We start from the raw sequence: 14,210 nt of genomic DNA, 5'->3' as shown, positions 1-14,210 counted from the left end.
AGCGAACGGGACACATTCCATTGTGGGCTTTTTTTGCTGCGGACATGGGTATGGAGCTGTCAATCCTTGGGACATTTCCATTGTGATAATCCTCCGGAATACAGGCGGTTTATTAACCCTCTGCTGCCCAGAGCAGAGGTTTCGGCCGTCACCCTCCTCCACAGCTGGAGGCTCCTGTCGAAGTGGAGGAAGGGAGCAGCTTGCTCTCACCTCGCCGGCTGCCGCCAGCCCCCGGGGAATGCATTAGGCAGTGTCCAGCAAGGCTGGGCATTTCCCTAGCACCTCTTATCTGAGGATCTGGAAGCACTTAAAGGAATTTTGCTTCATTGCCTCCACCAGCTCAGATAGGCTCATTAACATCATTTCTGAGATGAAGGATGGAGTCCCAGAACAGGCGAGTGGTTTTACCTACATCACGAGCCGAGTCAGCAGCAGCGCCTTATCTCCCCCTCCCCTCCCCGCCTCACGTTGTCGGGAACTTCTCCGGGGAGCCATGCACAAAAGGAGAAGAGAATGGAAGCAGCCTGGACACCCTCCTCAGAAAGCCAGGCTGTGCCGCCGGCTGCGGGCAGGAAGCCCTGCGGCAAGGGCCCGGGCTGGTGCAGTTAGCGTGGCACCGTGCGCCGCCGGCCACGCTCTCGCAGCCCACGCCGAGTGCGGGGCACTGCCAGCCAACCCAGGCGACTTGCTTTGACAGCAGTAAGATACCAAGCGCCTCAGGGACCTTTGGCAATTCCTACTGATGGGAGGGGAAAAAAAAAAAAAACCAAACCACGTTCAAGGCTTCAAAGCAGCACACGCCGCTACAAAGCCACCCAGCACCGGAGCTCAGGGGTTAGTGCCCAGCCGCAAGGACTAAACTGAGAAATAAAGTTTATTATAACCTGTGACTCAGCCCTTGCTGGAGGTTGATGATCCATTTCTGAGTGTGCGCCCAAAAGCGCTGCTCAGCCAGCCTGGGGCTGTGCACAGCCTGAAGTTTTTGGAGGCAGGCAGCTTGCTCTCGGGTCCCGTAACGGCTCTGCGCTCTGGGTCACCAGTTGGCTGCTGCTGTTTATCTTCCAGTGATTAATGGTCACTCTTGGTTTCTGCTGCAATTCCATTAAGATTAGAGACTTAAAGCTACACTGAGATGTTTAGCAGTGGGTGACCCTGGTCTCCTCATAGTTGTATTTCTATAGTCCTGAGGAAACGCAGATTAATTCTTGTCTTGCGTCCCGTCCTTTTGGCTCTGTCGCTTCGCGTCGGCCAGCGAAGGGATGCCTGGCGCTCGGGTCGCCGTGCGATTCGTGTGCCGTGCACGCTGTGGCACCTGAAATCGCAGCCCACAGGCACTCTGATGGCACCATCCCCCGAACAAATGCATGTACCCAGAGAATAAAATGCTCTTTCAGGAGGGCAGGCGAAGCCTCAGCCCCTTCCCCTTTGACATGTGGCAGAGGAAGTGGCAGGGGCTGCTCCACCTTAGCTCAGCCCCTCCTGGGGACCAAAGTGCAGAGGCAAATCATCTTCCTGAAAATGTACAGCTAACTAGAGTCCCAAATGTTTATCTCCGCTACAAGTAAGCCAGCACACAGGGAACGTGAGCATGAGAGGAGTGAAGCAATCAGCCAGACTCCATCGGGAATCTCGTTACTCCCAGGAGTTTGACTTTGGGATTGATGGAGCAGGAAAAGACAGCTCTGACCCCAAGACATCCAATGTAACATCATACCTTCACCTCAGGGGATGGAAGAAAGAAAAGGCACCGTCCCCGCAACTGATTGCGGAGCACCTTTCAGCCCGAGGGATAACTCTGAACCTTTTGTGGAGATCAGCGATCCCAAGCAGAGCTGCAGCTACCGGGGCCCCGGCCGGAGGCACAGGCAGCGGGGGAAGCTCACAGGCCCACGGAGCTGTGCCAATCTGCTGGAGGGGGCCCGGCCAGCTGGGCTTCCCTCCTACCCATGGGTCACCAGCGGTCCGTGTGCTGCTGCCTCGGGACCCCAAGTATCAGGTCCCCGCTGAAGCACCCTGCATGCCCTTGGGAAGCCAAATAACATCAAAATGACGCAAGACAACTTTTCCCCTCCGGATCAACCTGCTGAAGCAGGTTCAGCAGGTAGCCTGCTCCTCGATGGTAGCACCGGGAGTTGAGCGGCACGCGCTTGTCAATATGAAGGCAACCCTCAGCAGGCAACATCCACATCACAAAAGCCACCGCTGTAATTAGCCTTATTCGGCTCGCAGTCAGCAGGAGCTGACTTCATGTTTCCTTCCCGCCTCTCCAAAAAAAACCCCAAGCAAAGGCATCTTTGCTCCCGGGCGATGGAGCAGCGTGTTACTGAGAACCAGGAGAGAGATCATGGGGACCCTCGCTTGCTCTTTTTGGGTAAAAAAGGTTGTGCTCCTCACACAGAGGTGCCCTCCTCCTCCTGCCCCAATGGCCCTGGCTTGGTCAGCCTGGTACTGACGCAGAAATAGAAGGGGGTGGAATTTGAAAGGAGTAAAAGCCTAGAGCCAGAGCCGCTCCTCTCCCCGCCCTCCACCGCGCCGAGGGGCAGGGACAGCGGCTCCCCGTGCGGCTGGAGGGGCCTGTGCAGGCGGCCACCGGCACCGTCGCACCGGAGCCAGGGAGAGGATGCACACAGGTAGTGACTGGAGGAAAAAGTGTGTTTGTTACGGATTTGGGAACCTTTATCTTGGGAGCAATTACATACATCGATGGAAGGAGTTATTGGCGGTGGAGTGGGTTAGGAGCCAGGGCTAGTTTTACAAAACTGAAACCTCTGAGCAAGTCTGGCTGCATGTTGCTAGTACAGGAGCTGAACTGAAAGAAACCATTCTTTTATGTTAAAAGGAAGTGAGATGAAGACTCGGATGGAGATGATAAATTTGATTTTGTCTGAAGATATTTGAGGTGCCAATTTCAGCAACATCCCGAGACCAGGCAAACAACTCGGTAGAAATGCCATGAAGGTTTAGCGTTGACTTTCTTAATGTCTCTGCCTACAGCGAGGTCTAGCCAATGTGGAAGAAAGCTCCTTTCATTAAATCCGAAAGGGCTGTATAATCTAGAATAATACCTACAGCCTTTTGTGTCAGTGATGTGGGGCTGCCTTTGAGTAAATACATTGGTAGAGAGCTCACGTGCTGTTCCCATCGCAGACTTTTCCTGCGGTCCTTCATAACCGTGCTGAACAGGTCCCACTCTCCCTTTGCTTTTGCTTCTCCGTGACCTGCTCACAGAGAGCTGAGGAGGCCTTCCTTGATGCCAGCACCTAGGGCACATGCAATAGGTATGTCATTACATATATACATACAAAATCTCCTCTCTGAAATCCTCCTCATTTTAAATTCAGTTCAAAAAGCGAACTTGTTCTGAGCCACAAGTCCCAGTTTCAACTTGAATATGGACTACACTTTAAAACCAGTTTTAATCTAGGTGCCCACTGCATCTCCAAGGCACGCCAAGCATGCTATGTTGTGCCCAGCAGCTTGGATCAACCTCGTAACCTCTGCACTGGTGCGGTTCAGGATGGGGCATGAATTTTCAATACGGGGCCTGGGTTCCCCTGAGCCTTTTACCTCACATTGTCATTTACACCTATGGAACCGACTGTAAAATACTCTCCCCTGGTTTTCCCATCTCTGCTTTAGTTTGCGCGGATGAAAGCAATGCAAGACGGGCAAAAAGAGTCTCAAAGCAAACAGGACCCTGCATAGGAGGACACTGTCCTTCGGTTTGAATTCCTCCTTAAAATCTGGTCCAGTACAGAGTCAAGCCCTAGAAGAGAGGAAATTGTGCTTGACAGATGCAATCATATGCAAATGGCTGTAGAAGAGGGGAAATTATCATCTACAAACATTGGGCAGAAATTCCATCTGCCGCCGCCTCAAGAAGGGCTCTTAATAAATTCTGAGACAGCAAAGTGACACACATCTTAATCAAGACTTAATCCATGGAATTAATTCACTGCGCGTTTCTGCATAATTCCGGGAGCAATGCTAAAAGCCCTGGCAATATCAGCAGCAGATGGACTCCCCCTGCTCCGTGCAAAGGTATTAAAGAAAACACAGCCCCTGCCACATCACTTCATGTACGTACACGTGGCAGAAAGCAACAGGGCTGTGCCCTGCCGCTGCCAGGAGCTTACACGGCCGGCGGACATCAAAGGTCAGGCTGGCTGCGAGGTGGAAAAGGAAACCAGCCTCACGGCTAAGATGGAGCCCCTGCCACTCCTCTCCCGCAGAAGGGGAGAAGCCCAGAGCGAGGCAAAGGTCTGGGAAACCAGCACCAGGTCCCTTCGTTAAATGCCGCTTTCGGGGAGCACCGACTGAGGCCAGTGTCGATCCACCCGCGCCCAGGAAAGGCTGGGGATTGAAGCGAGGGAAACCGCTGGGGGTTTTCTGAGCAAGATCTGCTGCAGAAACCAGGCAGATAACCGTTAGAAATGGCTCCCTGCCCTCTCACTGTGGCCTGGGAAGCACGCTGCAGGTATGGGGGTCAGCGTTGCCACGGGCCCTGGCAGCAGCCCTGCTCAAATTGACAGGAGGTTTTAGACAGCTCTGAAAATACATTCTTAGTCACTGTCATCCACCTCCAAAGGAGGTGCAACAGCTATGTGATTAATCTCTTGTTTACATGTCTAAATGCTAGTGCAGTCCAGACGAAATGCTGCCTTCAGCGAGCTCCCTCCCCAGCACGCATGGATTTGAGGGGCCGGGCAGTCCTTCACCAGCTAGAATCCAGTCTTCACAGCTGACCTCCACCTGCAGTTTGGAAGTCCCAAATGCCGGGTCCAAACCTCCTAAACCTTGGGTCCCAGTACCCAGCATGGTACCTCGGCTGCTGCTGTGTTTTCGAGCGAGAGGCTCCCTTGCTGGGAAGGTGATGCATTAGGTGGGGTGACCAGAGTTTCAGGAGCCGCTGTGGTCCCCTCGAAGCAGTCCAGCCTTCAGAAACGTGCATTGTCCTGCATACAGCAGGGTTGTGATCCAAAACTCAGATTAAGGGCTAACACAGGGCCAGCTCAACTTTCCAAGGGGATGGGGCTGGGCTTGTAGCATTTAACAGCCTCGTGCCTGCCTCTTCGTGAGCGTCCAGTGTGGTCCAGAGCAAAGCGGTGCTCTCAGCTGAGCTCTTCTGAGCAATGCTGGGGGAGGGTGCAGGGGCACTGAGGAAAAGTGTGGTAAGAATAATTGATCCTGGGGCAGAGAGGTGTGGAAAGAGGTGGTAGAGGAGTCCCAGCGGTGCCTGCAGTTGTGGGAAGCAGCACCACCAGCTTCCCAGCTGAGATGCTTTCAGCCAGAGGAGGTGGCTCACAGGCACAGGCCAGTCACTTGGGGGGGCACGGGGAGCCTTCAGCAGGGTGACCTAAGGCTGGAAGCGAGCTGCCGCAGGCAGGATCACTCATTCCCAGGCACCCAAGGGTGTGTAATGCGATTCCCATGTTAATTCAGGCTCCAGAGGTCCTTACGTACCCCAAAGCAGTCCACTTGCACTGCCTGGGTCCCTGCTCGCGGCAGCGGCAGCGCAGCCAGACGTGCCTTCCTATCAGTGCCACGCACGGGAGCACTCTTCTTTTGGGATGTGTGGGTGTACATCTGCATTAGTGCTCTCTGGACAGCTTTACTTGGGCTTGACAGGTTTGTGGAGAAGCGAAGGAGAAAGGGGAGAGAAGCTGGGCAAGGAGGATGGGAAAGGCGGCATGTCTGGGGAAGGTGCTAACAGCCCTTGGCTGGCCCAGAACCACTTCCTCAGATCTCCGTTACACAGCATGCTCCCAGCGTTGCTATTTCTGTCTGAATGTCACCTATAAATTGGAGGCTCTTTCTCTGAAGGCTGCAAATAGAAGTGTTACTAGATGATCTTTGATTTATAGGGAAGCTCAGCAGAAAGTCTGGCATGTCCATTTTCCAGCCAGGAAACAAAAAGGGCTCCAAGGATCACACAGGGATCCTTTGCTTTTCCTAGACCTTTCCCCAAGGGTTGGCAAATCCCTCCTGGAGGGGGTAGGGAGAACTCACACACAGATTCATCTCCCTAATTACCCTCTGCCGGCTGCTTTTTCAGATTCCTCCTCCTCCGCCACCCACCCCTGCCCCATGGATTTCAATCTGCTGGCAGACGCAGAGGCTCGCAGCCCAGCCTTGTCTCTCTCGGACTCCGGAACCCCTCAACACGAGCACAGCTGCAAAGGACAGGACCACAGCGGTGAGTGCAAGGCTCAGGATGCAAGAGAGGCCCTGACCTGCCCTTGCGGGTGGATCCGGGTGGCCAGTGGCTCGCAGGAGCCAGCTGCAGTGCTCCCGGGGACGCGCTGAGCTTCCTCTCGTACGGCGAGCCAGCGCAGTGCCGCAGCAGCACGGCTGTCCCAGCAAGCAGGGGGAAGGCGTAAGGGTGCGTATCGCGATGTCAGCCGTCGGGAGGGCCAGAGCAGCATCCCGGTGACAGGCGCCTGGCTGCGGGAAGCCGCCGCTGACAGCGGGCATGGCCCGTGGCAGGCAGGAGTCAGGCAAGCCGGGTCACTGCCCAACTGAGATTTTATTGTATTCGCCTAAACCGCATCCCCAGAGGAGGAGAGCTCTCCCTGCAACATGGGAAACCTCATCCAAGGCACAGAAGGCTACACCTAGGCATAAACTGCCCTTTTTCTTTTTTTTAAAAGTCTGTTTAAATTGCTTAGGTTGAAACTTTCCATGCTACGGGTTCACCTTGGGCTGAACTTCCCAGGTTCAGGCAACAAGAAGGAAGAGAAATACTGTCTTGCCCCTGCTTTAACTGAAAAAGCCTGGTCACTTGGTGCAAGGCTCCACAGTGGGCTGCTCCTGTCCCAAGGAGGTGCCTCTGACCGTTCCCAAAGGCTGAACAAACCCCAAGCCTGCCGCATTCTTTATCAGGCTCTGAAGAAGAAACATCACCGTTCACACCCACTCAGAAATCAGCTACCAAATGCTATGGCTTCCCTGGATGTTGCATCTGTCCTGTGATCGCTCCATCCCTTGTTGCTCTGGATGCGGCAGGACAACGCAAAGCTGCCCCTGCCGGCGCGAGGGCCGGGGACAGCCTGCTGCTCCCCGTGTAAAGCCTCCGGGCTCACCCGCCTGCAAAAGCTAATAAGCATAATGATGCAGATTAAAATTCCCCAGAGTAAGTATCTTGAAGGGAGTCACGCTGGGATAACTATGGTCAGAGAATCCACCCGCCGAATTCCCCACTGCACACGTACCTTAGTTGGGCACATCCCCAAGCTCAGTGGCTCCTCGTCAGCTGCTTTGGATGCACAGCGGTCGTCTCCATTCAAGTGGCCTTCCCGATCGAGCCCACCCTGGCGCGCCGCAGAACTGCCAATTTAGGAGCCGACTTTTTTTTCCATTAGGCGTGAGCAGCTAATCCCAGCTATGACCACAGTCGTTTCATTGAGTGGGCGAACGTGCACGAGATATATTCCACAACCTATTTTGGGTTGACAATAAACGCTGGGTGCCTGGCTATGTCACTCCCCACTGTCTTAAACGGTCTAGAAATAAAATGGTTCTGGGAGGCGAGTGTTTGCCAGCGCTACCTGCACGCAGAGGCTGGCAGCTTGTGCATTCGCACCGGGGAGGCTGACGGCAGCCGCATGTCACTGGCGTCAGGCAGAGCAGAGCGTGCCACCGCGGCTGCCCGGGATGGGCAGCGGCAGTGCTTCTGGCACTTCTTGCCTCTCCTCAAGAGAGCAGCCTCCCTACTCCTCCTTCGCTCTGCTTCCTTCATCCGCAGAGGAAGAGAACCTGAGGAAGGAAGCACAAACTTTGCTCATCTGGGCTCAGCTCTCCGAGATCCCAAGTCTCCTCCGATGGCGTGGTGTGGTTTGTGACACCCCCTTCTGTTAGGTTTCATCAGGCAGCACAGGTCCGGGGAGAGCAAGGATGAGGCGAGGAACCGCCCCGCATCTCCCTGTATTCTGCTCCTCAGCATGGATTCAGGGCACCCACAGGGTCCGTCCTTCCTGACATGTCCCTTATTTCCCTGTATTTCCATGCTTTTGGTCCCCACTACAATGCCCAAGCTCTGCACCATTTACAGAGGGCACTTTTCCCTTGCCTAGAGAAGAAGCAGAAACAGAGATGGCACTCGTCCTAAGCAATGCTCAGGAAGAGGCAGAGGGAGCAGGTATGAAAACAGAGAGGACAATAAGAGGAACATGTAGCTGCAGAGATTTTTCCAGGCTCAAAGTCAGTATTACAGAATCACAGAATCACTAAGGTTGGAAAGGACCTTCAAGATCATCAAGTCCAACCATTAATCCAGCACCACCGTGTCCCCTAAACTATGTCCCGAAGCGCCACATCCATAAGTTTTTTGAACACTTCCAGAGACGGCGACTCCGCCACCTCCCTGGGCAGCCTGTTCCAATGCCTGACCACCCTCTCAGTGAAGAAATTTTTCCTAATATCCAATCTAAACCTCCCCTGGCACAACTTGAGGCCATTTCCTCTCATCCTATCACTAGTTAGTTGGGAGAAGAGACCAACACCCTCGTCGCCACAACGCCCTTTCAGGTAGTTGTAGAGAGCGATAAGGTCTGCCCTCAGCCTCCTCTTCTCCAGACTGAACAATCCCAGTTCCCTCAGCCGCTCCCCATAAAACTTGTGCTCCAGACCCCTCACCAGCTTTGTTGCCCTTCTTTGGACACGCTCCAGCAACTCAATGTCCTTCTTGTAGTGAGGGGCCCAAAACTGAACACAGGATTCAAGGTGCGGCCTCACCAGTGCCGAGTACAGGGACATGATCACTTCCCTACACCTCCTTGGACTTCACAAAATTTATGGGAAGTTCTACACCAGAAGGTATGGAGATGAATACCAAAGCAAGATACTTTGTGAGCTCTTCCACCCAGATGCCTCCCATAAGCCAGCGGTACCTTCGCTCCATTCTCCTTCCCTCTCGGTATAGATTCTTCCTGCGGGAAGAAGGGCAGTCCTGAGCAGGAGCTCCCCACTAGGGCCCAGCCTCCTGCTTTGCAGCAGCCCCTTCGGAAATCTGCATTTGTCAGGGGCTCCTGTGGGAACGTATCCCCTGTACGCACCAGGCTCTTAATTAACGCAGACTTAGCAGATGAACAAACAAACCGAATGTTGTCCCTTGCTCTGTACTGAGCCATTCCTAATAACTAGCTCAGACATGGTGGCATCACGCCCCTTTTAATCTGTTTTAGAGATGGATAATGTGGAATCTCCCTCCTCCAACACTGGCTTAGAGCACCGAGCTAGAGAAATTAGATTTCTCTCCTTGGCAAGTACCACTGTAAAAAAGATCCACATTAAGAGCATGCTTCCAAGAGTTCTGCTGAGCATGGGATCCCCATACGAAGACACTCATGGGAACGAAGACAGGACCACGAGACCACAGCCAGCTCCTCCTCTTCCACTTTTCAGGTCCTATGGCTTTGTCCATTTCAAGAGTGTGCTGGGAAAGTTCTTGCGCAGGTGTAACCTGGGTGGAAACACGAGCTGGTCCTGGCACTGGGAATGGGAGACGGCACCTTCCTGCTCAGCAAAACCAGCTTGCGCCCTGCTGTTGAGAGCAATAGCCAGCTTGCTCTCCTTGCATTAGCTTTCCTGCTGGTGGATAGCACTAAATGTGCCACAGACGCAGAGGTGGCTGGTGGGGAGCCTGTGGGGAACCCACATTGCTTCGGTCAATGCGACGCATACCCACAGAAACAGACCTTTTCTGCCTGCACCCAGGCTTTCCTCCAGGAAGACTGAGCACCTCTCCCGCAAATGCTCTCCGTGACTCCAGCGTTGCTCCCTTCGGAGGAAGGCAGGTGCAAGGAGGGTTTTCCCTGGAACAGTAGGGAGGTTTCTGAATTAACAGGCTGCCACGGGAATGGGGTAGTGGCACCAGGTTGCTGGGGCAGGAGCATCTCGCAGAGCTGGGCTCCATCAAGGCACCTGCTGTTGGGTACAGCACTGCCCTGCAGCAGACTCCTTTCTCTGTCAGGACTGAGGTGCTTTTCATCCTCTCTTTTCCACTTAGCTTTTATGGAGCATATTTTTCCATCAGGGTTGAGTGACTTCTTTTTTTTTGCCCCTCACCCAACTGTTTTCTTGCCTCCCTGCTTTTTAAGGGGATGTACAAGATACCTTCCATGTTAGGATTTTTCTGGACTTTGAAGCCTTTTAAGCTAACTTCCATTTAAAAAAAACCCACAACCAAACAAAAAATCCTTTTAATCTGAATCTCGGCAGAGTGATGCCAGGATCTGGCAACTGTTTGCCATGATTTCTACTTACCTTAGCTGAGTATTTCCCACTGTAAAAGAACACCTCCCCTCCCTACTGAAAACCTGATTTTCAGTTGGGACTGCTTCACCTTGCTTCTAGGTCAGTGGAAGGAGGAGGTGAACATCAGAAATTATTTATTTTCACTGGAATAATTTTCTTCTGTGGTGATTTGTCTTGTTTCCCAGCAGAATTAAACATGAGCTGTAGCTTTCCTCCCTGTAGTCATCCTCCATAGATTGCCCAAGTGCTCAAATTTCCTTTTGATGATGGAAGATACTTATATTTACATTCTGCCCCAGTTTGCAGAGTACCGACAGCCCCAGGAGGGGCTGTGGCACAGGGAAGTAGCTGGCTGCCCACCTCCAGCCACAGCAGCCCAAAGATGAGCATCAAGGCCTGGGCTTAATGCCTAGGAGGAGGCTGAACTGTACTTTTCAGTTAGATACCAATGTGAACACTGGAGAGTTTCAAGATACTCATTTAGGGGGCAACGAAATGAAAGACACTGCCTCTAGGAGAGGGGTCTCCAAGTGAGGAGGAGGGCAGAGGTGGAAGGACAAGGAGGTGCTGGAATGCTTCATGGTAAAGGTTTAAGAAAGGCCTTTTCCTACTTTTAAAAATAAAAATACTTGCACCTAAGTAAGGAGGTAGAGGAGTTAAGAAAGGAGGAAGGATAAAAATCTGTGCTCCTCAGGTTTAGTTAATTTAAGAGCCTCAACTTGCTGTCGTTGGCATTTTGCTTTTTCCCATCACCTGTCCACAAAAGCGCTACTGGATCTTTTGCTGTGTCATAAGTGGCAATTTCCATTCAGTTTTTCTAAAGGGAACCTTAGGCAGAGATTTTTAAGCAAGGTAGGAAACTGCTGGCTTGGGTAAGTTCTGCCGCTATTACCCACCTTAACTGTGACAAATGAAAACCCAATTTGGAAAATCCAGATGCAGTCACTTGGAAGCTGACATCCATTGCAGCAGTTAAAACGAGAGCAAGCCGTGTTGTATCAGGGGGCCGCTGGTTTTGGTGCAGGGTGGATGCCTGCTTGCAAGGGTGAGGGAGGGAGATGGGACCACTGCTGTGGGTGCAGCTGGAACCGCTGGTGGCCGCAGTGGAGGGTGACTTCGCTGGGCATGCACTGCTTGCCCCAAGGACGGGCTCTCCAAATGCATCCAAGCCCGCGAGTTAACTCAGGGGATCTCTCCCATCTTTCTGTTTCTCGCACAGACACCGAGAAGTCCCAGCAAAACCAGACGGACGACTCCAATCCTGAAGACGGCTCACTCAAGAAGAAGCAGCGGAGGCAGAGGACGCATTTCACTAGCCAGCAGCTCCAGGAGCTGGAAGCCACTTTCCAGAGAAACCGTTACCCAGACATGAGCACCAGGGAGGAGATTGCAGTCTGGACCAACCTGACGGAGGCACGAGTCCGGGTAGGACTGCAGCTCTCCTACCTTCCCAGACCCAAGCTTGTTGAGAGGAAGCCGGCTGTGATACAAGCCACCAAGTTGTCCCCAAACCAAGGAAGGAATTAAGGGCACTAGAAAATTTCCCTGTCTTGAAAACACCTCACCAGGCTCTACATCCGAGACTTGACACATCCAGCCACACACCCCCCCCACACTGGTGGTGCCTTCGCCATCCAGTGCCACCTTGCAGCAACGCAGGGAGGTGCCAAGCCTAGGCTCTGCCCCACAGAGCCCCACCAGCCGGCTGCCACGACCCAGCAGACCCTTTCCTTGCAGTGCCATCATCCCCCAGCCTTAGCCTTGCTGGAGGGCACTCTGGCATTCCCAAACCTCTGTGCAGTCACAGGCGTAGCATGGCAGGGCTCCAGCTGGAATGAGAGCTTCTCTCTGCTACTAGAAATATGAGTTAGCAGCACCATGAATAGCCTTCCAGCAGCTTCCACGCTCTAGGAAGTTATATTGTTTGAGTCCAACACTATCAGATTTTCCTGTTAGACAACAGACTTCTAACACCCCACCCCAAGCTGGTCCTGAAGTAAAGTCAAAACAAGAAAGGTTATTTCCTCTACTCAGCAGCTCTCAAACCACATCCCCCAAACACTTTGCTCCCAAGTCACACAACCTCAACCCCTCCTCCTGGGCTGTGGTCCCTTGGAAATACAGCACGTATTTTCTTCCCTTTTCCCTGTATAAAGGGGCATCCGTTTACTGAGTGAGGTGGGTTATTCTCTGCGTTGTAAAATGGCAGTGGTTAGGTTTTGATCTAGGTGGTGATTCTTGCTGGGAGATGACCCTGCAGCCCAGACATCTTGCTGCAACTTTTGTCTGATGCTCAGCCTCCCCGCTCCCTGGGAGCACCCCTGGCCCTTCAACAGCTCTTGTCTTGCTGGGCAAAGAGACCCTTCCAGGAGCAGCCCAGAATGATTCCCATCCCTTCCCTCTCTCTCTCTCTTTCAGGTCTGGTTCAAAAACCGCAGAGCTAAGTGGAGGAAACGGGAGAGGAACCAACAGGCCGAACTGTGCAAGAACAGCTTTGGAGCCCAGTTCAACGGACTGATGCAGCCTTATGACGACATGTATTCCAGCTATTCCTACAACAACTGGGCCACCAAGGGGCTTGCCACCAGCCCACTCTCAGCCAAGAGCTTCCCATTCTTCAACTCCATGAACGTCAGTCCGCTCTCCTCCCAGCCCATGTTCTCCCCACCCAGCTCCATCGCCTCAATGACCATGCCTTCATCCATGGTCCCTTCTGCGGTGACTGGAGTACCGGCCTCCAGCCTCAACAACCTGGGAAACATCAACAACCTGAACAGCCCAAGCCTCAATTCCGCTGTCTCATCCAGTGCCTGTCCTTACGCCTCAACAGCCAGCCCCTACATGTACAGGGACACATGCAACTCCAGCCTGGCCAGCCTGCGGCTGAAGGCCAAGCAGCACGCTAACTTCACCTACCCGGCGGTGCAGACGGCAGCTTCCAATCTGAGCCCTTGCCAATACGCTGTGGACAGGCCCGTATGAAGGGCTGCCCTCCGCCAACCAGGGACTTGACCTTAGCCTGACAAAAGGAGACCTTTAGCCCTACAACAGCGTACGTCCTGCAGAGAATGAGAGTGAACATGGGAGAGCAGGAGAGCAAGAGAGAGCGGTGAGCAGGCAGATGGACCTCTGTGAAGATTTGTCTAACTATCGTATGGTGAATTTTGACTGTCTTTCCCCTCCCAAACCCTCTCCCCTCTTGCCCACCAAACCTCCTCCTTTGTGGTAAAGAAACCAAAACAGTCTACTGGAAGCCCCGTGGGGAAATAGGAGCCCTGACATGCGGGGTGTCTGACTCACGGGAAGCAGAACCAAGTGTGTTTCAATCTGCCCCTCTGCGCCCCACAGGGGTGAGCTCCCCAAATATCCAGGACAGTATGGGCAGCTAGACGCCACCCCTGCAGGGAACAGCCAGGGACAGGGCAACGTGGGGACTGCCATTTGGTGCTTGGCTGATCCTGCCTCCCTGCACACGTGTGAGATTTCAGTTAAAGACATCTTGCCCATTTATTTATCACAGAACCAGTAAGGAAAGCCTTGTCTCAGTTGGCTGGCATCTCTCTTTATAGCACATAGATCCTCATGGCCCTTCAGACTTGAAGCCTTTAGGAACTGGGAGTTGCAAGGATATAACATATGTGCGTGTATATATACACCTCATATATATACACACCCCAATACATATATAGACATTAAAATATGCTTTTTTGTTTTGTACATGAAATAACCTACAAAGCAGACCTTAAAACCAAAAGCCCCGTAAAGCAAGCACATCCCCCGAGGTGGCGTCCTGCCTGTTGTGCTTTACTGCTTCAATCATTTCCAGTCAGACAGGAACACTTTTACCAGCGTACATCCAAAGTGTCCCCTTTTGCAACAATCAGCTCCCCCTTGCACATCTCCTTCCCTTCCCCAAATCCCATTTCCAAAAAAGATAATAAAATAAAAGTTGGCAC

General features: G+C 52.9%; 1 protein-coding gene across 1 annotated transcript; it reads left to right on the top strand.

Annotated features, from left to right (window-relative positions):
- Positions 1 to 6,087: 6,087 nt before the first annotated feature.
- PITX3 (paired like homeodomain 3) lies at positions 6,088 to 13,416 on the top strand (the record flags this gene model as incomplete). The annotated part of the gene is made up of 3 exons (XM_082002153.1): positions 6,088 to 6,196; positions 11,474 to 11,679; positions 12,673 to 13,416. The coding sequence occupies 3 exons, from the start codon at positions 6,088 to 6,090 to the stop codon at positions 13,234 to 13,236; spliced, it is 879 nt and encodes a 292-aa protein (XP_081858279.1). The 3' UTR covers positions 13,237 to 13,416.
- Positions 13,417 to 14,210: the final 794 nt, after the last annotated feature.

This window comes from Phaethon aethereus (assembly GCF_964289735.1).
Source record: "Phaethon aethereus genome assembly, chromosome: 7".
NCBI classification, from domain to species: Eukaryota; Metazoa; Chordata; class Aves; order Phaethontiformes; family Phaethontidae; genus Phaethon; species Phaethon aethereus.
This window is presented reverse-complemented; position numbering and strand designations above follow the sequence as displayed.